This window comes from Larimichthys crocea, chromosome VI, assembly GCF_000972845.2.
Source record: "Larimichthys crocea isolate SSNF chromosome VI, L_crocea_2.0, whole genome shotgun sequence".
Taxonomy (NCBI): Eukaryota; Metazoa; Chordata; class Actinopteri; family Sciaenidae; genus Larimichthys; species Larimichthys crocea.
In genome coordinates, this window is record NC_040016.1 from 24,338,387 (window position 1) to 24,365,572 (window position 27,186).

General features: G+C 39.9%; 2 protein-coding genes across 2 annotated transcripts; one reads left to right on the forward strand and one right to left on the reverse strand.

The window, feature by feature from the left end:
* Positions 1-1,312: 1,312 nt before the first annotated feature.
* Positions 1,313-13,728, forward strand: camk1ga (calcium/calmodulin-dependent protein kinase IGa). The gene is made up of 13 exons (XM_010735320.3): positions 1,313-1,750; positions 3,683-3,794; positions 7,544-7,669; positions 8,215-8,289; positions 8,590-8,728; positions 8,888-9,011; positions 9,574-9,649; positions 9,912-10,024; positions 10,422-10,500; positions 10,597-10,684; positions 11,572-11,867; positions 12,445-12,541; positions 12,645-13,728. Exons 2-12 carry the CDS (start codon positions 3,709-3,711, stop codon positions 12,506-12,508), a joined length of 1,266 nt encoding a protein of 421 aa, XP_010733622.2. The 5' UTR covers positions 1,313-1,750; positions 3,683-3,708; the 3' UTR covers positions 12,509-12,541; positions 12,645-13,728.
* On the reverse strand, positions 13,650-26,340 carry lamb3 (laminin subunit beta 3). The gene is made up of 23 exons (XM_010735318.3): positions 26,240-26,340; positions 26,097-26,145; positions 25,094-25,248; positions 21,166-21,280; positions 20,940-21,013; positions 20,617-20,808; positions 20,424-20,487; positions 20,138-20,328; positions 19,841-19,961; positions 19,561-19,749; positions 19,159-19,314; positions 18,751-18,944; positions 18,102-18,198; positions 17,433-17,805; positions 17,179-17,339; positions 16,675-16,883; positions 16,145-16,351; positions 15,882-16,026; positions 15,563-15,770; positions 15,190-15,331; positions 14,900-15,076; positions 14,528-14,690; positions 13,650-14,291 (listed from the first exon to the last, which is right to left on the reverse strand). The coding sequence occupies exons 2-23, from the start codon at positions 26,119-26,121 to the stop codon at positions 14,152-14,154; spliced, it is 3,498 nt and encodes a 1,165-aa protein (XP_010733620.2). The 5' UTR covers positions 26,122-26,145; positions 26,240-26,340; the 3' UTR covers positions 13,650-14,151.
* Between the last annotated feature and the right edge of the window lie 846 nt (positions 26,341-27,186).

Consider the following 27,186-nt stretch of genomic DNA (forward strand, 5'->3'; position numbering starts at 1 on the left):
CGTGTATGAGATCATCTCATGCAATGTTACTGTCGTGCTGTTCCAATGGCTGCTTTTTCAAAGGAGTTAACAAATGAACTGAGAAACATAAACTGTATAATTAGCAAATGACTTTAGCCCATTAAACACTATACCCAAGTGTTCTAACAATTAGGGTGACTTCTTTAATGCACAATTGAAAAATCAAAGCACAAATGAAAGAATTTTGTTTCCTGGTGATTACAAATGTTGACTTATGAGCGGCATTAACAGCAAAAGATTATGGAAATATCAGCAGTAATATATACTGAAAACTCTCTCTCTCTCTCTCTGTCTCTTTCAGATTTATGCTTAAGGTATTGGTGGAAGATGCAGTCACATCTCCTTTTACTGAAAACTCTCTCTCTCACACACATCATCTGTAAACATACATGTCTAATTAATGCATGTTAATGTATGTTACTAACTAAACTTCTTCCCTGGAGTTTCTGTGCTCTGTCGTCCAGCAGGTTCTCGTGGATCGTGGCTGCTGCTGTGATCCTGCACGAAGTCCACTACACATATTATTACTGTCATTATTACTACCATATCTCCATTACAGTTTATAGTTAGTTGATGATTTGCTGCTACTGTGCATCTGTGTCTATCTATCTCTATCACAGGTTCCACTGCTACTGTAATCATTTTATCATTCACTGTAATTCATTGTCATTGTATCATTCATTGTAATTCATTGTCATTTTATTATTCATTGTAATTCATTGTCATTTTATCAGTCATTGTAATTCATTGTCATTTTATCATTCATTGTAATTCATTGTCATTTTATCAGTCATTGTAATTCATTGTCATTTTATCATTCATTGTAATTCATGTTTGTTTTGTGAGTCATTGTAATTGTAACAATATGTTTGTGTTGATTTGTTCTGTACACGTGACATCTATTGCACGTCTGTCCGTCCTGGGAGAGGGATCCCTCCTCTGTGGCTCTTCCTGAGGTTTCTTCCACATTTTTTCCCTGTTAAAAGGGTTTTTGTGTCACTCGAACCGAGGGTCTAAGGACAGAGGGTGTCACTCCCTGTACAGATTGTGAAGCCCTCTGAGGCAAATGTACTTTGTGACTTTGGGCTATACAAATAAAATTTGATTTGATTTGATATACTAATGAACAGGCCTTCAACAGAAGGGGAAATAAAACAATTAGTCAATTATTAACTAATTGCACAAAAATGAATGGATGGCCATTTTAATAACAGATTAATAGTTCAGTATCAACCTCAAGTACTAATCCCAAACATCTGCCTGTTCTTTCTTCAATATGAGGATTGCTGACTTTCTGTTTTTTGACAGACAGTCTTGTTTCACTGGATGTAAACCTTCATGGGTCAGGGCAGTACTCTGTTTGACCTGAAGGGAACTGTAATAAGTATCATTGGAAATAACTGTGTTTACCCTTCTATTTCATGTCAAAATGTCTGCTGTGGTTCTATTGTTGACTATTTTTCATCTGCAGTCCCTGAACAGAGGTTCACCCTGCCGCCACCTTGCTATCTTTGTATGTCCAGACAGAAAGATATTACTGATGATACGTGAAGGCATGGAGCGGTTTCCGACAGTCTTTGAATGCAGCACGTCGTCTGATTGACTGCTGAGAGCGACGAGGTGAATGGACGAGGCTCCGCCCACGGCTCGCGCACAGGGGCAGCCGACCTGAACACTGTCACAGGTCCATCACAGGTACCTCCACGAGCACCTCTGCACCGCTCCTCAGGTAAGAACTCTGTGTTACACTGTTAGTTTAAAGTCTACCAATGACTCATGCTCACGCAGTCACTTCTGTGATAGATTTTAAAAAATGAGCTATTAGAGATTACAAGTAAAAGTAACGTTACTCCATTCTTGAAAACTTCTCACATTAATCGGTTGGGACTGTTGGATGAGATAAACGGCACATTTAGCTGCTGTCAGTCGTAGACATGTTTTACATTCTGTCCTACAGTGTTTGTCTGGTGTTTGGCTGTTGGAATAGTTCAAACTATCTTAAGTAGATCATTGTCATCCATTATTCCGAAATTCTGCTTTGCCTTAAGTTTGCGCCTTTTAAAAACGAGGTCATGGAGTACTCTGCTCTCTCTCATCAGAATGTGATCCTCTGAAATATTACCTTTTTATTAGTTTCATAATTCGAGTTTTAGGATGTTCTACCTGATGGTGTGTTTCAGCAAATGTCTTTGGAAGGCCAGAGTTCATTGGCCTTTCAAGGCCAAGATTATAAAATGACCCAGTTTTTGTCCTGTCAGGGAATCAGCTGCTAATCTGTTCCTTCAAGGCGAGAGTCCTCGAGGTGAGAAGGAGGGAAGGCTGGAGAGATTAACTAACCACTGCTATTTACCTCTCTAATACTCTGCCTTTCCCAATCTTGTGTAAGCGATAGGTACAAATGGGCTTTACCCAGTGTGGACTGACCTCAGTCGTGGACATTCAACATGCAATTGTGTAACCAGAACATGTAGAACATAAGGGGATGGTGGGGTGACATCTTAAAGGGTCTTGGAACAGGGAAAGGTTAAGGTCAGCACAGGGAATACCCCCTCCCCCCTGAACTGAGCGTGTCTGCTTGGTTGGTTGTGGTCATGGCTGTGGCCTGAGTCCAGGTCCATGATCCCTCAGAAGCATATAGATATGAATCATGAATGAAGCCTGAAAACCTTTGATTTATTTTAGTATCAATTCAAACTCATTTAAAAAATAAGTGTTGGATATACACATCCAAATTTACCTTAACTCAGCATAAGATCTGATATATGTATTAGTCATTGTCTAGCAGCCAACAAACTCAGTTCAATATTCAGTTACAGAGAAATTGAGAAAATCCTCACATTGGATAAGTTTGAAGTTTGAAGTTTGGTATTTTTACTGAATGAAACATAAATTTAAAAAACAAACCAGTCCTCATACCTAGCTAATAAAGAAGGTGGCCCTCTGGACAGGTGGTCATACGACCTCTGCTGCTCTATGACGGTACCCAAATTGGATACAGAAATACTGTTACTCCATACTGCACATTACCTACAAAGAACCACATGGGCCAGATCTGACTCTGTCTGACAGCATCATAGATTAGGATTTTACATTTTTTATTTAAACTTTTATTTAACCAGGAAAGGTCCCAATGAAATTAAAAACCTCTTTTTTAAGAGAGTCCTGGCCAAAACAGGCACAAGCTAAGAAGTGGGAGGCCTCTGGAGCTAAATAAATGAAACATGTTATCAAATCAAATCAAATCAAATTTTATTTGTATAGCCCAAAGTCACAAAGTACATTTGCCTCAGAGGGCTTTACAATCTGTACAGTTATAATGATTTAATCCATCATGGGATACCATTTTGATGCTAAAGATTGAATTGAATTTAATTCAGTTCATTTTGATATTTTCCAAACAGTCCATAAAGGTAACATACATGCTGTGTATGCCTCCCATGATGATCACAGACTGAGATTTATTGAACGTAGCATGCACACATTACTCTGTACAAGACTGGTATTAAAAAGAGACACATATTTATGTGATACAGATCAAATTCAAATCATTGCAGGTTAATTAAACCCTTGTGGCTTTCCAGTCAGTCATATGATTGGATCTGATTTTTCAGTGTTTTTTAACCCCGAAAAATGTAAATAATTGATGTCCTCTGTGCTTCAGGAGTCTACGGCAACGTCAGAGCCAAAATGGGGCGGAAAGAGATCATCTGCAGCTGGAAGAAAAACACCAGTAACATCAAGGAAGTGTTTGACTTCCACGGGAAAATGGGATCGTAAGTAGATTTTTTTTTCTATGATGGTATTTATGTTGACAGTCATGTCATGGTGGAGTAGGATGATCATCAGTCAGCTTGTTGCACCATGCTGCCTACTGCTGTTTGACAGTTTGTTAATTATGGCATCTTTATCACACTTAGCAGTTGAATGGAATCTCATTGGAATCAGGACTCAATTACCATTTGATGATGGTAACAGACCACAGACGGCAGAAGAAGAAGAACCTGCAGAGTACCTGCGGTTTCAGAGCTTATTTAGATTTAAAGAGACATAAAACATGAAACTTGTGCTCATTATGGATGAATTATTACACATTTGGATTATTTCACAACACTTTGGATGCATAAAAAATCATATGAGAATCGTTTCTTTCTTTTTTGTATCTTTAATAAAAATAAAAGAAGGAAAATACAGAACATTATTATTAATATTATTATTATTATTATTATTATTATTTATGTGATCTGTTTCTCACCAGTCCCAACTTATGAAAGTGTGATTCTAAATTGATGGATTGGTCCTTTAACAAAATAAGCCACACTTTATACATTTATTGGTGTATATGTCTTAATACAAGCAGCTTCGCACTAAATTTAACTTTAATGTAATTTAAATTAACAGTATTAACATTATGAAATGAACACAATTCTGAAAAGATTACAAAATATGTAATCACAGAATAAGAGTAAATAAGACAGAACAAACATTTAGCACTAATGAGGTTGAGGTGTTGCTTCTTCAGAGCTGTCTCACAGTCCTTAAGCTGCTTAAAGCGTTCTGTCCTCGGCTGGTTGTGAATAAGTCAGTCTTGTGTGTGTGTGTGTGTGTGTGTGTGTGTGTGTGTGTGTGTGTGTGTGTGTGTGTGTGTGAGGTTCCTGAGTACTGACGTCAGGACAGCAGCGAGGGAACATCCTAGCACCACTTCATTATAGGATTAAGAATCTCACTGACTATATTGGTGTGTGAGTGCACTGAATGTATATGAAGGCAGGTTGTCAAAGCAAGTGTGTGTTTGCGCAAACATGAGATAGAAACGAGTCAACACATCTGTCACTGTGCAAATCATTCAGAGATGGACTTAGACTGCAAAGATGTATTAGGTTTTGAATTAAATAAGCAGATTTTGTGTGATTTTTAGAAAACAGCTGTGAATGCATGTATTCACATAATATGACAGATTGCTGCATGTTGTTCCCCATATCTCTCTCCCCACATTCCTGTCACTCTCCAGCTGTCTCTGTCAAATAAAAGCTTGATGTAAAAGTATGGCATGATGGGATGCAAAGATGTTCTGACGTTCTGAAAGTTGATAAGATGGTGTAGGATTAGAGAGGTTCCATTGTGAGAATGTTGAATCAGAAAGGGTTAATCTCCTGCTCTTAACAACTGAGAAATACAGGCTCAAATGAAACTTTCAATAAATGGTGAGTATCAATATCTTTAATTCAGAACACAGTGTATGGCCAAATATAATAGCATCTGCAGGTATGTAAGAGTTAGAGGTCAGAGCTGCAGTATCACCTGCACAGATGCTTGACTCTGTGGCCAAAATGTAGACTGCCATCTGGATGTGAGCCCAAACAAGGTGACATGCTGATACCCAGCCAAGACTTTTGTTCAGCCTGCATGGGTTACATGGTGTTACCTGGTTTACACTGGCTGATTGACTGAGCTATGATATTTAAATGCAGCTTTGATCAGCGGTGAAGTGCTTCAGGAGGTCAGGTTATAATGTCAATAATGAAAGGATGATGGGGATCCAGACCTTTACTGTTCTACCTGAATGACCTGAGGCCCTGTTTACACCTGGTATTACATGCGTCTTGAGTGATCCAATCCCAAGTGGACAGCTTTAAAATGTCAGTTTACACCTGGCTTCTCCACATGCTCCTTCAGGTGATCTTGTAATCAGGTCTTACTTCTCCACTTGATATGCAAATAAACACGCAGATCATTCCCATTTGCAAATAAGTGTGTGCTGGCAACAGTCAATGTGCTGGGACAAGAAAGAAATGTTTAACATGAAGAAGAAGATCATTAAAATTGATTGAATTGAATTGATTTTTTTCTCCTAACTCAACAACTCACAAAATTGCCTGATTTTTATCAGGGAGTCTAGAGACTTTCCATTCACTTCATTTGTTGTGTTTAGTGTCCAGATTACAAGACGACACTTTTGAGTCTAATCTCAAAGGGTCCAGGAAAAGAGCAGATTAGCAAAAGAGGCAAAGCTGTTGCTAAACAACAAGGCCACTGAAAATAACCTGAGCTGAGCAAATTTAAACTGACTACAAGTGAGCAACGAAAACACAGGCTGGAGCAACATGGCAGGCAGTTAATTATAGTGGATCTGCAAAGGTAGAGCAATATGAAGTTCAGTAAACATAAAATAATGACTTATTATGATTTCTGTGCTCTGATAATTCATTTTACAAGTAGCTGCATCCTGTTCTTCAACATACCCCAGTGCTGTCACTTAAGTAAATTTGAATAATTATGCGGTTATTTTACAGTCAGGTAAGCATAAAGGGGGGGATATATATATAAAGGGGACATATTCACACAGAAAAAAATGCTATAATTGCATCAGCAAACAGCGCGTTCTTGCACTCTGCACTCTGTAGGCATGGTCCACAGATTGCATCAAGACCATCAGCACAGAAACACCTTAGCAATAAAGAGTTACTGTAAGACATTTGGACACATAATAAGAACAAACACCACATTAATGAAGCACTTAATGCTGAGATTAAATTAGAAAAAAACAAAGTAAGTAATTAGTACTTAGAACTAGAGTTGTCACGATACCAAAATGAGTAACCACGATACTATACCAGACAAAGTATCGCGGTTCCGGGTATTATCGCGATACTGCGGCCTTTTTTTATTATTATTATTTTTATAAACTGCAATGTATTTGTACAAGTTAGTTTGAAACAACGACGTTTGTTTTTTAAGCAAAATTAGTGTTGCCACTGACGAAGACGCCACGGCAGACTCGCTGCTCGGGCCCGGTGCTTCTGCCATGATGAGTGTGTTGTCTCGTGTCTGGGCGAGACAGAACTTTAGCTTGTTGTTTGTTTTAAAGCGAGTTTCTATCGAAGCGGAGCTGTCTTCATGGAGTTCGTTCTTGCCGGCAGAAACACACGAACAGCCAATCAGCTAACAGACGGGCGGACCCAGCGTGCGGAAACAGCCTATCATATCCCTGGACGTCACCAGTAACAGGCAAACAGCCAATCATTCAGCAGCTGTGTAGTTCGGTTGTGGTTCCATGTTGGTTTGTTTACAAAGGAGTAGCATGCAGTGAGAAGCCGGGAGGAGAGTAGAGCCGGCCGCTATGTAGCGGAGACCGGCACCGGTAGCATAGTAATCCATGGTAGTACCGTCGTGTAAAACTTCTAGTATAGTAGCGACGGTTATGATTTGGCACCGCGGGGTACCGGGTATACCGTGGATATCGTGCAACTCTACTTAGAACCTCATGTGGAGACAGATGAACTAAAACAAAAACACCACAGCAATCAGCACTAAGGAAGGAGGTGAAATAAAATGTCACTGTGAAACATAAGCACGCTTCACTGTTCAGCAGGACTGAGAAATCTAAGAAAGCTTTATCTTCTGTCTGGTATAAACTAACATCAGCATTGAAAATAATAATGTGTAAATACAAATAATAAAGAGAAAAAGTTGTGTCATTTATAGTTGGATATATTTTTGAGCCGTGTCTCTTTTTTCCGTGCAGGGGGTCTTTTTCTGAGGTTTTTATGGTGAGAGAGAAGAGCAGTGGAAAACTTTACGCCCTGAAATGTCTGAAGAAAAAACACCTAGCTCACAGCAACCTGGAAAATGAAATCAATGTATTGAAAAGGTAAAACATGCACACACATGCACACACACACACACAGCACCTTCTTACCTTTCCCTATAAACCCTAATCTGAGTTAGAGGTTACCCAGGGCCCAGTTAATATGTTGATGGTTTCACATCGGTCTGCGTCTTTCTTTCTTTCTTTGAAGCTGGTTTAATGATTATTACTTAAAAGTTTCACAGTCAGACCATGTTCACTGGTCATATCTTACTGTTTAACAGTGACAAACATGGAACACAATGTATCTAAAACAAATGTCACATGTAGCAATGCAGTGCATGCTGGGAGGGTTTCTACCATACCTACATTATATAACTTTAAGCACATGGTCAGCACTCAGCCAATTATAAAAATGCCGATCACAGTTTCAACTCATTTCACATTTATTTCAAAATAAGAGCACACAGTGACTTCTTTCAGGATTCACACATAAACCCTCAAACTGTGTTCAAAGCACCAAATTGACAATGACAATGAACAGGACTATTTTGAAATATGTAACATCTGACAGCAGCGATGGCTCAACCTCTTCCTTACTTTTTCAGGATAAAGCACGAGAACGTGGTGGGACTGGAGGATTTCTACGAGAGTCGAACACATTATTATCTGGTCATGCAACTGTAAGTGGATCAATATTATCTTGTTTCTCACATGTGGTCACCTTGGTAGAACAATTTTGATAATCAGTAATATTGGCGCCTTATTTTACACTGTCTGCCGGTATAATATTATCAGACAGTGCCAGCCCATCATTGAAGCTATGTGATGTTTACACAGAATGACAGCTAAAATTTAAAACAAATTTATATGATCCAGAGAACTTTTTGTCCAAGTGACGAGTCAAAGGGGTCAAGAAAGCAACAGAAGCAAACAGAAACACTGATGATTTCCTGTGTGTATTTGTGTGTGTGTCTGTGCAGGGTGTCAGGCGGGGAGCTGTTTGATCGCATTTTAGACAAGGGGGTTTACACTGAGAGGGATGCCAGCATAGTGATCAAACAGGTGCTGCAGGCTGTCAGCTACCTGCATGAAAACAGCATCGTACACAGGGATCTTAAGGTAAGACATATACACTCACACACACTCATTATGTGAATAGTTATTAGAATGGCCATTGGAAAATGTTATACTGGTGCATAACCACTGACACCAGGTCGGTTTTGGGTGAAGCATTGTCACATCATTTATTTTTTACCCTCTCTCTCTGTCATCGATTAGCCCGAGAACTTGCTGTACTATAACACAGATGAGAATGCTAAGATCATGGTCAGTGACTTTGGTCTGTCCAAGACGGTGGAGCACGGTGTGATGTCTACAGCCTGTGGGACACCAGGATATGTTGGTGAGTTATTGCAGCATTCCCCTGTGATCTATACCTGATATAAAACTGTCCATCCATATAGTCCATTGTTACCTGTATGGTCACACAAAGGAAAAGAATCATGAAGTTACAGTTACATTGTGCAGTGTGTGTACTAGCATCAAATGCTAAATTGGAAGTAGCTAAATAGAAAATAATGCCATAATGACACATTGTCATCCATTCTCTGTCAGAACTATAGATGTATAGTAACAATATTATGTATGACATAAATATTGCGATTTGAACAAATCAAATCAAATTTTATTTGTATAGCCCAAAGTCACAAAGTACATTTGCCTCTGAGGGCTTTACAATCTGTACAGGGAGTGACACCCTCTGTCCTTAAACCCTCGATATTCTGATATTCAAGCTTATTTCATGTTGTAGTTTCCAGAAAATGTTTAATAGCAGCATTGCAGCTGCACAGGTGTTCATAGTGACATTTTATTTGTCGAAAAGTCAGTCAAACTTTGAATCAATTTTGAACAATGCTGCTTCTCCTCTGTCGCCTGTTGATACACACTGTTGTGTCATTCTACAGCCCCTGAGGTTTTGGCCCAGAAGCCCTACAGCAAAGCAGTGGACTGCTGGTCTATTGGAGTTATCACTTACATCCTGTGAGTTCTGTTCACAGAGCACATTATATGACTGTCCATAAACAGTCCTTACAGACTGGAGAAGTGAGATGATCTGTTAGTTGTGGAGATATATTTTCACACTGTGAGCGAACAAGTGTTGTTTCAATTCTACCTTAAATATCAACATGTTACAGCCAGACAGCACACCTTAGTTCCTAAGTCCATCCAAAATGTAGATCTATGTCACATGTCAGATGGATATGAAGAGAAGCTGACCTAGATTGTTGTCTCTGTGTTTCAGGCTCTGTGGCTACCCTCCATTCTTTGAAGAGAATGAGACTCGTCTCTTTTCAAAGATCATGAGAGCTGAGTACGCCTTTCATTCCCCCTTCTGGGACGACATCTCTGAGTCAGGTATGAAAACAGCAGAAATAAATGTTCTAAATGTAGCTCTAAGCTGACTGCACTTCTTTTTTGGTGTTTCAGTTTATTTTTATATACCAAGAAGCTATAGTAAATATTTTAGCACTGGACTTACATTTTTGAATTGCATTTTGGCTACTGTGTTTGGTCTCTTGTGCGCTCCACATGGACCGTGAATGCCATAGAAAGTGACAACAATCAGGCTTCATTTGTCTTTGTCTCGAAATGATGATCAATGTGAGCATTACTGGTGTATTACTAATAACAGCGGCTGTAGCATATATGAAATGTAAACAAACATCACTGTAGGTGAACAAACGTATGTTATTGTATGCAGCAGGTCAACGTACTGAAGTTATAATCAGCTGTTCATGCCGTGTCTCAACAGCCAAAGACTTCATCAGGAATATGATGGAGAAAAACCCCACAAAGCGCTTCCTCACCGAACAGGCCCTCAGACACCCCTGGTTAGCCTTTTCTCTTTGTAACACACATATGGACACAGGCACATGTGTAATATAGTTACTTTTTCAAATGTACTAATATGACTGACTTGATTGCAGGATTGCTGGAAACACAGCTAAAGACGTTGACATTTGTCAGTCTGTCTGTGAACAGATGGAGAGAAGCTTTGCCAAATCCAAATGGAAGGTAAGTGACACTGTTAGCTAATAGGCTACTTTATATTGCAACTGCATCTGCTTTTGTTAGCTACAGTAAATCAACAACAACCATGCAAATACAAAAACAGTGGTGTAACCATTTTAGAAAAATATGAGCATTTGGAAGATCATTTCATATTGTTCTGCTAAAGGGGTGGTTGTTTTTATTAATATTTTATATAAACTTAAACTTTATTTATTTAAATATACCTTTTATGCATGCTTCACACAGCAAAAAGTAAAAACAGAAATATACAAAGATGAATATATACCACATGGGATTAAAAAAAGTTTAAGAACCAGTGCATAGAAACCAAAGACCACTCAGCATAACCTAAAAACTGCAACAACAAAAACAGTAAACTCTTCAAAGTAAAGTTTCAGAGTAGTTTCAGAAGTATCAGAGGATGGATGACTTGGATGCCTTAAGGTTTGTTTTTAAAGACACCCTCGGATCCACAGGCAGTCCAAAGACGAGGGCCCCCCGACATTTCAACTTAGATTTCATGAATTTAGATTGACCATGTTTTCTAGCCACATAACCTACCCTAACCTTTGCCCTAACCATACCCATACCCATAACCATAACCCTTAGCCTAAGTTTTTTTACACCAAAAAGTCAGTGAATAAAAGTTACAGTGAGTGACAATAACAGTTTAGAAGCTTGAGCTTAAACTATAATATCAAATAAAAACACATAAAGCACTCTGTTGTGTTGTCAAATGCTATAAACTCTACATTGACACTATTAAATGCTTTCAACACTGGTATTGCATATTGCGTGAGTGACTGAGTTAAGTGAACCCAATACTGATATGTCATTTCATACGTGGGTCCAAGAGTAACCCTCTTTCTTTGTGTGTGCATTTCTATCAGCAAGCCTTCACTGCAGCCACAGTAGTCAACCACATGAAGAAACTGCAGTTATCCCAGAGTGAGCTCTCCCCCAAGACCCACTCCATGCCCCACATCATAGTACACTCCTCTGAGGATGACCATGAGATGCTGGGACCCTGCCACAATGAGGCTGATGCCCTCGACCCTAATGGGAATCCTGTTCATGCTGCCAGTCATATATCCTGCAGTACTCCTGAGTCAGGCCTAGGTGTCGAGACAAGAGGCGTCAGTAACTACCGTTCAGAGATCGACGCACCTTTCAGGCCATCCAAGAGGTGAGAGTTGCTGCCCTGTTCTGGATGCTAGAAAATTTGGCATGTTAGAATAACCAGGGAAATAAGACAAACATTGAAAGAATATTGTAGAATATTGTATTGTATTGTATTTAGATTTTAATTGATAAAGCTGCACATTGACAGAATTTCAAATTATGCCCAAGACAAAGTCTCTTTGCCTTTTAAAGAATAAAGTCAATTTGACTTGACTGACAAATGGCAAAACACTTTTGGAAAATATAAAAATAATTATATATATTAAATCATTTGATTTTTTTTAAAGTCAAAATGTAATCTGCACTAAGATATGTTGCTATCATGTATGTAAGTTAGAAAGAGCCTTGAGGTACACCACAAGTGGTTTCTTTGTCAGAAAGTGTACAGTGACAGACAAACCATTTTCAACATTACATTTGTTGATAATTCATCAGGCAGGACTTGATAGAGATAAAGTTGTCATTTGCATCCTCCGTGACAGCCACTGATTTATCAATGTGGATACAATATAAGAAATACTATCATTTGTCATCAGTTTCTCAGTCTTCGTCTTTGTGCTATTCTAATGAATGTGTTGCAGTCTGGATGCTGTGGCTCAGAGGAACGATCAGCCGATTCAGTCCGGAGTGTGCTCTGTCATGTGATTGGCTGGCTAACCTGAGATAAATCTCATGCAGGTAAAGTCGTCACTCTCACAATTCAGATGTCGGCTGTGGAAATTACTGACTTTAAACCAGCCTGTAACTGATAACTCATTTGCAAACATCTCTTTCTTTTTAGTTTTCCCTCTTGAGTTGATGCCACTCTTCAACTCTTCATGTCTGTTGTGGTTCTCTGCTGCGGAAAACAGGTTCCATGGACAGACACATGCAGTATCTACACTGTAAAAAATACTTGGTCACATGGAATGACAAATATGCGTATATATGCATATATACATACTGTATAGCAGATGTATGCAGTAAACACCACATTAAAACAGACACAAGCAGGAATTCAGAAGTTCCTGCTGCTACACTATTTATTCTCTCAAAATTATTATTATATATTGTATATGACTTTCAAAGTGTTACCGTCCATTTAAAAAAGAATATATTTGTTTTGAATAGATTTAGCCGACCTATGCAATGTGAAAACAAATTAATTATTAATGAGTTGTTTTGAGACTGACATGACTGTACTTTTCTAACGGCTTCTAAGTTTTTTAAAGCTGATAAGCTTTTTCAGATTCATGTCATTTTTCTTTATTAAGATATTTCATAGTCACCGTCGGACACTATACAAAATCTGGGAACGTACCTTTGGCTGTAGTGTTTGGACTGTTTTGAACATTGCGGGCAGATCTGTGGACGTGTATTATTATTTTTCCATTTCCGTTTATTTATTCAGAATTCCACAAAGATGGTGGATGGAAACTTCTTTTCTTCATGAGATTAAACTTCATTTCAAGGTGGAGTCACTGACACACAGCAGTGTTTGCTGTGTTTTCTGTGATGTGCACATAAGCTGCTCTTTTGTTAATCAACTAAACTCATTAAGTGCCACAAGCTGATGTAAAAATGCTGTCAATACTAGTGATGTCATGGATGATTCTGAACTCACAAATGTAGTGACTGACATGTTTTGGGTTTTTTTGTATTATTTTCTCAATAAATGTGTAGTAACTAGTCTCTCTGCCTCTTATTCTTGTGTTGGATACATAGCTGCATCTTGGTTTGAAGTATATTTTTATTTAAATACTGTGCACAAACAGCAGATACAAAACAGACAAATAAATAATAAAACATTCAACCTTTCTACAGCAGTTCTGACTAATACAATAATTGTGGTGCAATGTTCACAGTGGGGCTGCTGAAAATGATAATGACAAAGTCACAACATCATAAAAATGTACCCATTGTGGTAATAATAATGTTTTTGAAAGATATTTATGCAAATTGTGGATTTCCAATCAATGAATCAAACCTGGTACCATCATTAAGTAGAAACCGCTTAAAGAGTTACCTATCTCTAGTCATGCTTTTAAGTTATTCATGATAAGAGGAGTCTTCCTGAAGCCTCCTTCTATCTAAATCAACTATCCTAAATTTCCCACAGTTCTTTGACGACTGCCTGAGAAAATGGTGCAATGTTATTAAGAAGGGTTATAGCAGTTTTCCAGAATTCTCCTTCAGCAAAGTGAAGACTTTTTTGGACAGTAGAAGGTATGAATAGCGTGCAGGGCTGGTATCAGTGTGTTGTAATGAGAGCAGCTGCTGATGCCGCTCAGAGGGCAGCTTGGTGACTTCTAGCCCTGGCAGGTGCTGAGGTCGGAGGCTTTCTTTCTGAGTTTTGCCAAAAGATCTCTAAGCTTTTCATCGAGTCCTTCGAGTTTTGCTGACTTCTGAAGGACTTCGTCCTGCAGCTGCCGGAGAGAATCTCCTTTACCTGGAAAAGCAGAAGAGTACACAAAGTGAGACAAAGTCTTTAATATCCGCAACAGGACCAGAACGTCAACTTCAACACAAAGGTCTTTTCAGCAATTTTAGGGGATCTAATGAGGGTAGACATTTTGGATGTTTACTGTCTGCCTGAAGACCTGAGGTGGACATGAAGAGTGAATAACATACTAAAAATAAACATTCTTTTTGAAGACATGTGGTGTTGTGGTTTTGCTGTATTACCTTCCAGAGCCTTCAACATGTTTTCTGTGGTGTTGGCCAGACCTCCAGCATCCTGCTGCAGCTTTGCCAGGCGATCCCCCACTGGCCCTGACTCTCCACCCGACCCACTGGGTGGAATCACTTTTTTAAGATTATCCAGCTGCTTCTGTAAAGACAACAGGTCCTACAAACACATATGTGTGTTAGTTTCATCAAAGCCAGGATTTTCAATTACTGAATCTTACACCTCAAACGTGCTGCTAAAGGGCCACAATGTTTTTTTTTGAACTATCAACATAAGTCGTCATTGTAATGTTTCAGCTTATTTTAATTGGCCCTTGTAAAATTAAATATTCATATTTCAAACTAGAACAGCTTCAGCAATTTTCTCACCTTTTCTGCCAAAGCAGCGTTATCTTCAGCATCGTCTGCGTTGTCCTTTGCACCCAGGGCCTTCTCGCTGCCTCTCTGCAGCAGATTTTTGAGCTCGTCCAGTTGAGGTTTCATCGGCTTTATCAATGACAATACATCATCCAGAGCCTTCTCTGCTGGAATCAGCTGGTCTTTGGCCTGCAAGAAGAAGATAACCACTTGAAAACTCAGTAAAGCCTAGCAAGCAGCTTTTATTGGAATCAAAAGACCACTATATCATCTATATCATCTAATGTATCCGTGCTACCTACCTTAGTTAGGTTGTAGTTCACATTGTCTATGATATCCATGCTGCTCGTCAGTTTGTTCTTCACGTCAGGGAGGGAGTTTTCCAACGTGTCAAACTCTGTCAGCTTCTTATCCACATCAGCCTTTACTCCCACTGCCGTGTTCCTGTGAGTGTGTAACAGAAGAAAAAATCTTTAACATCAATGTGACATTTATCAACATTATGGTAAATGGACTGTACTTATATAGCGCCTTTCTAGCCTTCCGACCACTCAAAGCGCTTTACAGTTACATTACAAAAAACAGAGAAGCAGAGATAAAATAGTTGTGATGCTGAAATCATTAAAACAGTAGTAGTCAGTATGAGTAACAGTAGTCTAGTCCTGGAGAGCCCACCTGGCGTCCTGAGCTTCCTTTAGCAGTTTCCTGGCGGTGTCCAGCTGTGGCTCTGCCTCGTTCAGCACGGCCGTGCTGTCTGGTAGGTTGGCCGCCAGATTCTTCAACTCATCCAGCTTCCTCTTCAGAGCAGCCAGGCTGAGTGGCAGTTTGGCTTTCAGGATCCAGTCACTCACCTCCTGGATGTGGGTCAAGTTGGAGGATGGGTCTGTGCAGACAGAAAAGGGAAAAGTTGGAGACAAAACGGGGGAGGAGAGACTGACGTTGGGATCAGTCATTATTGCAGAAACCAGATGAAGCTCGGGTGAACAATCTTTACCTGACAGGAAATCTTTGAGCTCTTTCACAATGTCACGCGTCTCCTTTAAATCTTCCTCTAGCTCATCTCTGGCCTGCTTCATCTTATTGGACAGCTTCTCTGCAGACTGTCTCACCTGGTTGGTTGTGTCGTGTGTGTCCTGGAGCTGTAAGGTATCAGAATGCTTTAGAATCTCTTTTCTTTAGAGAATAATCTGTAAATTCATCATTACAGTGATGACAGAGGAAAGAAAAACACAGCAGTGTGTATGTGTGTGAACACACCTTCTCTGCAGCCTCTGTGATCTTCCCAGCGAGCTTCTCCAGTCGGTCTTTTACATCCTTCACGTCAGCGTCAGCCCTCTTACTCAGTGGCAGGGCACCAACGCACATTTCTCCCTTTTTACAAGGCGGGGTTCCCTCCGGTGGACACAACTCTCCACCCTCACACTGCAGAGGGGTGCAGGGCTCTGAGCGAACACTGCCGCATACCTGAAAAGTTACAGCAAAGATTTAAAAGGGAAATACAGAAACTGGTTTGATCTAAGAAAATAGCCATTAGATCATAGAGTTTAACTGAATACTCAGTTAACTTCAATAGTTTGTAATGATATTCATGCTTTGAAAGGCCTTTCCTCTAGTGCCAACTTCTGGAGATAGACTGACACTTTACTAACTTGCACTTTCTGAAGAAAAAGAAAATTAAAGGTGGTGTACATGCATACAAAGAATAGATAAACAGAAGAGAAATTGAATCACTGAATCACTGTCAACCATCACGGCCTCTTGTTGATAAACCGAGGCCCTGTTGTTACCTGTTTGGCAACAGGAGTGAGGTCAGGTCGGGCCATGTTCTGGTTCAGTTGGTCCAGATCTCTGGTGTTGCCTGGCTGGACTTGCTGGTGAAGGTCAGTTGTCTCATCTCTGATATCAGCAGACTGCTTCACAGTTTTTCCAATGGAATCCACTTTCTTTGCTGCATCTGTAGACTCATCGTACGCTTTCTTGATGGCAGAAAACGCTCCTGAATAGAACAGAAGAAGTCAGCATGTTAACTACAGTGTCAGCATATCGAACTGTTTGAGAAACCAACTTGCTGATGAATTAGTCAGTATTTTGATCAGGTAAATGTCAAATATGAACATACATAAACATACATATGTATGTTTTTGACATATTTGAAGTTTGAAGTTTTATTAGGAGATTAATTTTTTATTTGAGCCACTTGTGGGTGCTGTTACTTCATTTATGTATGAAACTAACACCTGCTGCAATGATCACTAACAGATCAGAGTGACTGGTGTGTCTCTATGTCTGACCTGTATTGTCGGGATGGACAATGTGCACCGTTGCATTTTTCTTGGTTTCGTACTCCACAGTGAGGCGGTCCAGCAGATCCTGAAGTTTGTTCAGCTCTGAGTCCAGACCACGAGTTATCACCAGGGGTGCAAGGTCATTGTCAACCTCGTCCACCTTGTCCCTGTGAGACAGAAAAAGGATTGTTCAGTGATGTAGAAATGCAGAGCTTTGTAACAATACAAAATCAAATGTTTTCTTGTCAGCAGTCCCTCACCTGAGCTTGTCCAGTTTGGACAGAGCATCATCGACCTGTCTGACTACACTGGGCGTAAGGGAGATGGAGTTCCTGATCACATTCAGGCTGGCCTCCAGGGCACGGATGCGAGGCCCGAAATTTTGATTGACAGTAGGTCTAGTAGGAGAAGGGAAGCTGGGGGACAGTCTCTCTAAGGCTAAGCTGAGGTTCCGTCTCTGAGCGTCCATGGTGAAGTAGCAGGAGGGACATGCTTCGCAGGCAGGGAAGGAGTCACAGTGTCCACGACTGCAGGAGTCGCAGCGGGCCCCGGTGACGCCTGGCCGACACAAACAGGTTCCTGTTTGCTTGTTGCAAACTTCTGGAAGAGTTCCTTCAACATCACAGCGGCACGCTGTGGAGGAAGAGACAAGAAGATCAGAAGAGAATAACATAAACTCAAGCATATATGCATATATTGGAGGGCTTTTATCCTCCTTTATAATCAGAGGCCCACTTGTCATAGACTTTGCTATGAACAGGTTGAAACAAGGTTCACTGGACTAGCTGTGAATCCTGATGAACCAAATACAAAAAAATGGTAAATCCTTTCACCATGGCTCATACAGCAAACTAAAAAACAACCTTCAATGGAGTTATGCCTGCAGCCAACAAATGGCTAAATGAAATGATCAAAGAGGGTGGACTCACGTTGACAGCCTAACAGAGGGTTTCCATACGTGTTGTCTGCGCACTCAGTACATGTTCGGCCTCCAAAGCCTGGTCTGCACCGACACTGACCTGTCACCTGGAAAGAAGGAAACACAGCTGATGTTGTTTGTAAGGACTAATACTAACTGCTGAGGATCTAATAAAACAACCTTAGAGGACGATTTACAGCAGCTGAACTGGTGCTAATAACAGTCCTAATTCATTCTAACTGTGCATACATCTAGTTGCATTGTACCTAAATGTTAATTGTATTAATAAATTCATAAATGTTAATAACCAGATGAATTATTTATACATATTTCAGCATTCATTTGAAAAGCCTTCCCACCCCTGCATCAACATTTATCTACATCTCTGATATATTCATATTCTCCCAACATGTTATTGAATATTTTCATTTTGCTGATGGAACACATTGTTGGAAATTTAGTTGAGAAAACAAATATTTATATACATTTTAGAACTGAAACAATGAATCAATATAAAAATCTATCAAATCAGTTTAAAAATTGATCGAGTCATTTTTTAAACAAAAAATATGTGCTGGTTATAGCTCCTCAAATATTTCTTAACAATGCAATGTTTTATATCATGTCACTGTCTGAGAATGTGGATGATGATGTCATACCTGGTCACAAGTATCACTGTAAGACCTGGTGGGGTCACAGCCACAGGCTTCACAGTGTCCTGACAGCAGTGGTTTCCAGTATCCTTTTGAACACACGTCACAGGTCAGACCGTGGAAGTGGGGACGACATGGACACTGTCCAGTTACAGAGTCACAATCATCTGACAGTGAACCGTCTGAAGAACAGGAACATTCTGGACAGCAGAGGTGACATCAGAGTTAGGAAGAAGTACTGGACAGTTGGATCAGATTTTATAGTGGCAGTAACAATGAAGTCAAGTCAACATTAAATACTTCATCAAATCAGAAAAATTTAATTCCTGATTGTTCAGATTGGTGCCTTCAGGAGCTGAACAGAAGACAAACACAGCTGACAGTGGTGTGATATGAAGGTGTTAGATGACTCACTGGTGCAGCCCAGAGGGTTGGAGGCACTCAGGTTGTAGTATCCTCTCTTGCAGCGATCACAGCGGGGACCTCCAACGTTCGCTTTACACTGACATGAGCCGGTGCTGTCTTCACACCGGCCTCCATTCACTGTCCCCTCAGCACTGCAGATACAGCCTGTCAGCAAACACAGCAAACACAACATGAGCCACTCACCACAGATCTTAATCCACATTAAAATACTTTTTACATTTTTGAAGATAAAGTTATAAATAGGCCACAAGAAGAAGATGAGAAGGCCACAACAAGACACCAGAGAAGTGATTTTATGTGAAGAAAAGGAGACGACGAAGTATGAAATGTGAACCAATATGTAATCAGACTCCTGTACAGGGGTTAATTTGTTACTAATGTACCACTTACGTATGCAGGCATCAGGACGGTCCATTCGGCTGTTGGGGTTTGGCTGGTAGCCTGGGGCGCACTGGTCACACTTAGGTCCTGTGGTGTGGTGCATGCAACCCGTGCACACACCTCCACTCCTCCGCCCGCTGGCCTCGTACACTGCCTCATCAAAATGACAGCGCTCGGCGTGGTTGTTACACTCGCAGCCTGCAGAAAAGGGATGAGCATACAGTTTTTAATATCATGGTGATTAGCCTTGTTTCAGAGAGAAGTGTAACGGTTATGGATAATGCCTTACGTTGGCAGGTATGAGTGTTGCCCTCCACTGCAGGTCTCCAGGGCAGATCATTGTAGAGAGCAGCACAACGTTCACAGTTTACACCTGCTGTGTTATGCTGGCAGTCACACTGAGGATTCACCTACAAACACACACACACACACAAAGGATCACGGTTTTGGGGGGGGGGCAGATAAGGTCTCCTGGTAGCTATGAAAAATCTAAATAAGAGGGAACCCTGTTGTGTTTCAAAGCGTCTTGGTACATTTGTTCCTAATGTAAGGAGAAACTATATAGCAAAGAACTTGTCTAGCGTACCTGTATGCTGTTGGACAGTGGGTAGTTGTTGGTCTCTGGCAGACATCGGTTGGCGTGTCCATGGCACATACAGCTGCCCATCACTCTCATCTCCCTGAGGGCGTAAAATCTACTGAGAGCTCTGCCTGGTAGACGTGGCACATCGCCAAGTTCTGTCATCCTCACCCTCAGCCCAGTTAACCCAGACACATCTGTGGATGAGACAGTCGTGATTCAGAAGGCTGCAACCTTTAACCCTGTGTGCACTGTGGTGACTCAAGAAGTCATTCCTGACAGACAGACTTACCTTCAATTTTTTGGCTGTTGGGAGCTGGGACATAAGCATACTGACGCAAAGGACTGAACTCGATCTAGAGGAGAGAAAAAGGAAGTAAGTAAGTAATCAAAGTAATAATAAGAAGAACTTAAATAGTGTTTATCCTGCTAATTGTCTATTATAGCCTGATTAATTAGCCAAAGCACACATTGCTTGTCCTTACTCTGTGATCTTGGTATGGGTTTGCTCCTGTAGGGGGCAGTGTGTAGCAGTATGTGTCTTCCAGGCTAAGAGGTGTCCTTGTGGGGACGCCAGGAAAAGCTTTTTGACAGTCTGTAGCCAAGTAGAGAGCGGGCTGCCACGTCCTGCCATTATCCAGTGTCCTCTCTATGATGAAGTTACTGGGACGAGGACCCTGCAGAGAACAACAGAATGTTGTATGAGAGCTAAAAATGCAAATATACTGTGTGTTTCATAACATTTATTCAACTTTAAACAGAAAAGACAGAAGTGAACAGATTCAGGAGGTTCCAGACTGAACTATACCTTGAAGTTGAGCACCAGGTTGTCAAGCTGGAACAGGTTGCCGAGGTCAAACTCAAGAGTGACTGGATTCACCTCTACAGGACGAACAAGCAGACAGATGACACAATTTGACAGATGTTCACAGAAAATTCTTTGATTTTCTTTCTTTCTTTCTTTCTTTCTTTCTTTCTTTCTTTCTTTCTTTCTTTCTTTCTTTCTTTCTTTCTTTCTTTCTTTCTTTCCCCACCTTTCCTGGACTGCCACCATCTATCTGGTCCAGAAGTGGACAGGACATCCTGGACAGTGTGGGCCAGGGGACCATCTGGGTTCCTGGAGTCGCATGGACAGCACTTCATCCGTCTCTATGAAACAAACAAACAAACAAACAAAAAAACCACAAGCAAATCAGTAACACTGGACTTTCCTGCCTTGTAATATTTGGTGTAATATTTAGTGTATGTATCTGAGTGTTTGTCCTGAAACTGACCCATGGACCTCACTGCTGTGCCAGCTAGATAAACGGTGTGGCTGAGCAGGTCACACAGTGGGCAGAAAATCAATAAGCCTCAGATGGGAAACCTGATGATTACAGTCCACAGAGTTTTATATTGTGTTAAACAATGTTTTGACAGAGCTGGCCAGCAACTTGGGGGCAAACAGATGAGAGAGGAAGTACCTCTGTATGTACAAGTGCAAACATTTTGAATGAAATAAACGTGAGCGGCTGATTTAGCTGTTCATGAAGACACAGTATGTTTGTGAATATATGTACTTAATTCCCACACAAGTGCTCACATGACTGACAGCTTGGCAGCTGCTTTCATCAGTCAATATTTATTAGCTCCCCCCCTGTGCTGGTGCTCTGGACGTGGCTGCCACTCTGGCACACATACCATGGCTGCTATCCCTGTAGGTAAAAGTTCCCTCTGGGTTGCTGATTGTTACAACATTAAGGCCTCAATCATGTTTTCCCCTCCAGCGACGTGCCTCAACTCACTCAACAACATTTGTAGACAGTAAGATAATACAGATATACATATTATTTTATCTATACATATTAGTTTAATGTTTTTATTTACCTGTTGATAGCTGTATGTCTATATCTAGCTATTTGGGGTTAAGTACATTGACCAATAACACTTCAACATGCAGGAGGAGCCGGGGATCAAACCACCAATCTTCTGAGTAGAAGAAACTTTATCTTTGAATTATCATCATCACCTTCAGTCTTCACAAATGAGGGTCACAGCCATGTCAGTGAGATAAAACCCTGCAGATAAACAGCTCGGCCTCAACATCACGGAGTCCTGATTTGACCCCTGCTGTATAACTGTAGTTCACACCATGCAGAAGCACCTCATCCAGCTTAAAGTGTGCAAATCTTGTCTGATTGCAAAACAATGAATCTTATCTAATCTCAGCTCATGAAGATTACACCTGTGTCAAAGACTTGGGTGTGTCAGTGTCAGTTTCACTTCATCTCAGTGACTGCAGTAAAGCATGAGAGGAGATTCTTCGTAACTTTATATTTGGAGGTTAAGAGTGACTCAATGTGAACTTTTTTCAAGGTTTCTGACTTTTTGGCACTGCAGTATACATACACACAGTCTTTGCATTTTGTGTTGACAGCTGACTGTTGCAAAAACTGTATTTGATCATGGGTATAAAGTCCACAGTGGACAGTTTGATGAATTAGTTAGCTGGAATGAATCATAACACTTTACAAACTGTGACTCATGATGATTTCACACATGAATGAACGCAGGGTGTATCATGAATTACTCTTGGTCATCACTAACAAATCAAGTCACTGTGGCTGTATTTGATTCATTCACACTTAGTTGATCAGCAGTTAAGGCATGTAAATGAATTTAGATGCATCAAATTAGCTGGATTCCCTTGATATCAAAGCTCATTTCAGACCCTCTCTGAAAGCAGAACAGAACCTGTTCATATGCATGTGTGCAAAAAAAAAAAGCAGGAATGAAATCTCTGGTGTCAGTTACAGGTCAGAGCCCATGGTCATATTATACAATCTAACATTGATAGCAGGATTGATACCAGAAGGCCAAAAATGGATTTGGGGCCCCAAAATAAGCTCAGGCTACCGTGGGAACATTATATTTATTATATTATATTTCCAGGATGATTTTCTACTTTTTACTGTATGTGTAGTCAGTCTGACACAGTACCACAATGATTTCCCCTGGTGTCATCTGAAATGTATGTATTCATAGAACCCATCAAAACTATTTATATTTTTCCATACATTTGCAGATGATGTAGCAATTGCAATGAAAATGAACTCATATTACCATCAAATAAAAACATTCATAAATAAATAAATAAATAAATACATCGTTGAGTGCAGTCTACATAAAAGAGAGACCTAATGAGGTAATGAAGCTGCAATAAAACCTGACATATATATTAAACCATTCAATGACATGGTAACTCAATTACACTTAATGATTTACTACAACGTCTGGTGCTTGCAGCAGTGTGATGAAGCATACCCAACGAGATCTGACAAGTTTCCTGTAATTGCTCTGAGGGCTTTCATTTTATTGTTGTTGGTTTTTACTGGCAGTCAAGCATGCGTGAGTGTGTGTCAGCTCTGAGATATAGCTCAGTGTTCTGCCCCTCCCTGTCTGGACAAGGTGTGGCTCAGGTAAGACAAAAAAAAAGGGAAAGCATTGATCAATCCAGCCTAACACAACTTTCCGTTCCCTGGGGCGCAGCACAGTGCACACCCTGCAACACTGTGAGGTATGACTGTTGTGTAACATCAACACAAACATTATCCTGCCTGTTGCTCTGTCCAATTCACGTAGATAAAGTTACATTATGTAATATAATAATAATAAAGTTTAATACAACTTCTTTTTAGAAGATGGCATTTTCCATGGTGTAGCAGAGTCATTATTTAGAGATGCTGGAGCTTATTTATTATATTCTCCACTTGTGTGAAGTTTCTAGTTACTTTTTCATTTAACATCATTATTTGAGGTACCTTGGACCATAGTTTGAACTGCTGGGCACCAGTCCTGCTCCTGACCTCTGCTGCCCCCATCCCATCATGATTACACTAAAGCTAGACAAAGCTGAAATATTCAATATCTTCGAGAACCTTTTTAAATAAAATAAAAAAATACTGAAAAAGTTTCACTTGTTTTAGTGGATTGTATTTGATAACTGATTAAAGAAACATACTGTACTTCAGCCACAGATTTTCTGTCACATTAGAGACACTTTTCTCCCATTTTTGAGTAAGAAGACAAATTACAACATTAGAGGCTTGAAAGAACCTTTTAAAATAAAATAAAAAAATACTGAAAAAGTTTCACTTGTTTTAGTGGATTGTATTTGATAACTGATTAAAGAAACATACTGTACTTCAGCCACAGATTTTCTGTCACATTAGAGACACTTTTCTCCCATTTTTGAGTAAGAAGACAAATTACAACATTAGAGGCTTGAATCTTGCTCACTGCGTGTCCTCTGCTCTGGACAGTTAAAGTCAAAATTTCAAAATCAGTGTTCAGTCAAGTCCAGTAATAGGACATTTGTGCTGAGCCAGCAGACGGGCTGGCAAGTTGGTTTTTCAGACGTCGGTCAAAGAGTACAGTTGCAACATAGCACACTGGCACTGAAATCAGACTGTTTCAAAAATGCACTTCTGGCCAAAAAAACCACGACAGCCTCCATCCTGCACGTCTGTCTGTCCACTGTGACCTCTGCACTGCTCGTGTCCTGGTGTTGCAAGCCCCACGTAGAGATCCATGCATGGGCTGAGTGAACACAGCTGGCTGAACCAGTGAACCACGTGTATCTAACTGATATGAGTTTTCATGAAGCCAATATCAATATTTTAAAATTGAAGCTGCTCTATATTCTTCTGCTTTGTCTCATATATGGATACATTCATGTAAAAGCAGGATTTTACTGTTGGCATTGATGAGGTGCTCAATTTGAATTATTTGAGTAAAAATCTTTATGTAACATATTAGTATAAGAGCATATGAGTATAATACTGACCCACAAACTACAGGGTGAAACAACTACAGTTATTCAGTTTAAGTATTATTTTTCTTTACTCCATCAACTCAAAAACTATGTCATGCCTTCACTATGTAAAACAGATGAAATGTCCTGTAAACACAGTGCTGTCCTACCTGTTCGTATGGGGTGCAGTAGACCTCGGAGCCTGTAATGCCACAGGTGGAGGAGGCTTGGAGCCGGTCAGCCCTCCCTAGGAGTAGGTCATTGCTGGGTGGGTAACAAGCCCCTCGAGAGCAGTCAGTCTGGGCCTGTGATAGCGCAGCTAAGGCTATCAGGAGGAACAATTAGAAACGAAATGTTACAATACATAACTATATGTGCAACATCAATATTACATAATATACTGACATTTACCATGACATACAAGCACAGCCAAGAACATAATGATGGTCTAGAAAAGGACCGTTTTTTCATATACTTAAAATCCTGTGTAATCTGGATTCTTTCTTTTTTTTTCTTTTACTTTGTCAGTGATGTCAGAGGATTAATGGGCACAGTTCCTCCTCGATTATTAGGTTCACCTTAATCACATGAAACTTTCACCAAACCATCGCTAAACGTTGTCTAAACATAAACAGTTTTTAATGTTTTACCTAAACCTGAACCAATGACAGAGTTTATGAACACCACCATTGTAGGATCCATAATTTCACTGAAAGTGTTAAAGGGTTTTGAGCTTTGTCTGTCCCTGTGATGATGCTGCAAAGTTTTGGTGATTATTTTTCAAAAAAAGTCATAGTGTTAACAATATTTAGCTTCTTTAAAACTAAAAGAGTACACAGTATTTTCCCTGAAGTAATGTCTTTGTCATCCCAGACTAATAAAATCAGTGTTAACGTCTCTCTTGCCATCATGACCAGACCAGCACAGAGTATGCATGCCTTCATTCCAGCCCGTCAGCCACAGCAGCTCTGTTCAGGTTAGTTTTTCTGCTAGAAAATGGAATGGTTGGAGTAATCAGCTGCTGAAATCTTTGGCTGAAAGGAAACCCTACACGCTGTCAATAACTTCAGGATCAAGTTTCCACACCAGATGAACATCTGGAAAGTTTAAGCTGAAAGTTCTCAGAAAAAGTTTGTGAAACAGAAAGTGAAGAGTAAAAAATGAAAATCTCACCAGCTACAAGTAAAAGTATTCTCATGTTGTGTTCCTCCAATGAAAAAGTCTGGAACAGATGAGGGAACAAAAGAATATCAGCAAGCAGGAACAATCAAACACAATTGCAGCCAGTTGTCCGTGTTTCCTGATGTGAGACTCACCTGGCAGTCTGTACTTTATCAGCTCTGTTATCTGCTGTATTAATGTGTGTGTGTTGCTGCCAGGCTGGTGCTTTATAAACACCATCTCACCTGGACGCTATGATACAGTGTGTGTCAGAGTCACACCCTTCACCACCACTCCCTGTTCTCCATGAATCAACACATACACATACAGACACGCAGGCAGACGTAGACAGCAACTCAGAAACATTAAACAGCTACAAACAGACTCAACTGAACAACATTATAGTGACTACAAATCAAATGAGAGTGAGCTCAAATGATCTGATCTGCATATATAAATTATTAAATGTTTGTAAAAATGTTTCTTGTTGAAGTGCAGGGTAAAAAAAAAAAAGGAAAGCAAAAGGTTGTAATATTCATGGTCCCAGAGGACCATGAATATTACAACCATCATCATCATGAAATACCTGAATGACATTTCCACTAAGCCCGGCTGTGTATAGTGCTACTTTACAAACTCTAAACTGATATGTTTTATCAGGGTATTGTCATTTTAAACATTTTAACATGCTAATGTTAGCATTTTGCTCGTGATCCACACAGATGTTGGATAACAAAGTAAGGAAAAAAATTTATAATCATCTGTTTGTACAAAATATTATTTGTATATTATTGTATTGTTGTATAATATCTGATAGAACAGTATATGAGTATTGGTTATGAAGTGCATACTCTATAGAATTTGTATGTAGTGTTCATTTAAGATTAAATGCTTAATGCAATTTAAAAATGTTTTTGAATAATTCTGTTCATGACACAATATCTTTTGAGTACATAAATAAAATAGCTGCTATATAATCATATAAACACAATAAACAATAAATACACTTATGTAAAAATATGAGATTCATTATGCTATGCTATTATGTTTTGAGTGTTATTCTTCACATGAATTCACAGCAGTAGCACTGCCTGCCTTGTAT

Bases quoted from the DNA above. Each gene is read 5' to 3' on its own strand.
- camk1ga (XM_010735320.3), top strand. From the start codon at position 3,709: ATGGGGCGGAAAGAGATCATCTGCAGCTGGAAGAAAAACACCAGTAAC. The intron at 8,290-8,589 runs GTAAGTGGATCA...GTGTCTGTGCAG, and splicing joins TATTATCTGGTCATGCAACT to GGTGTCAGGCGGGGAGCTGT. The intron at 9,650-9,911 runs GTGAGTTCTGTT...TCTGTGTTTCAG, and splicing joins GGAGTTATCACTTACATCCT to GCTCTGTGGCTACCCTCCAT.
- lamb3 (XM_010735318.3), bottom strand. From the start codon at position 26,121: ATGAGAATACTTTTACTTGTAGCTG. The intron at 18,199-18,750 runs GTATGACATCAT...CCTTCTTTCCAG, and splicing joins ACAGTGATACTTGTGACCAG to GTGACAGGTCAGTGTCGGTG. The intron at 16,027-16,144 runs GTGTGTTCACAC...GATACCTTACAG, and splicing joins TCACAGAGGCTGCAGAGAAG to CTCCAGGACACACACGACAC.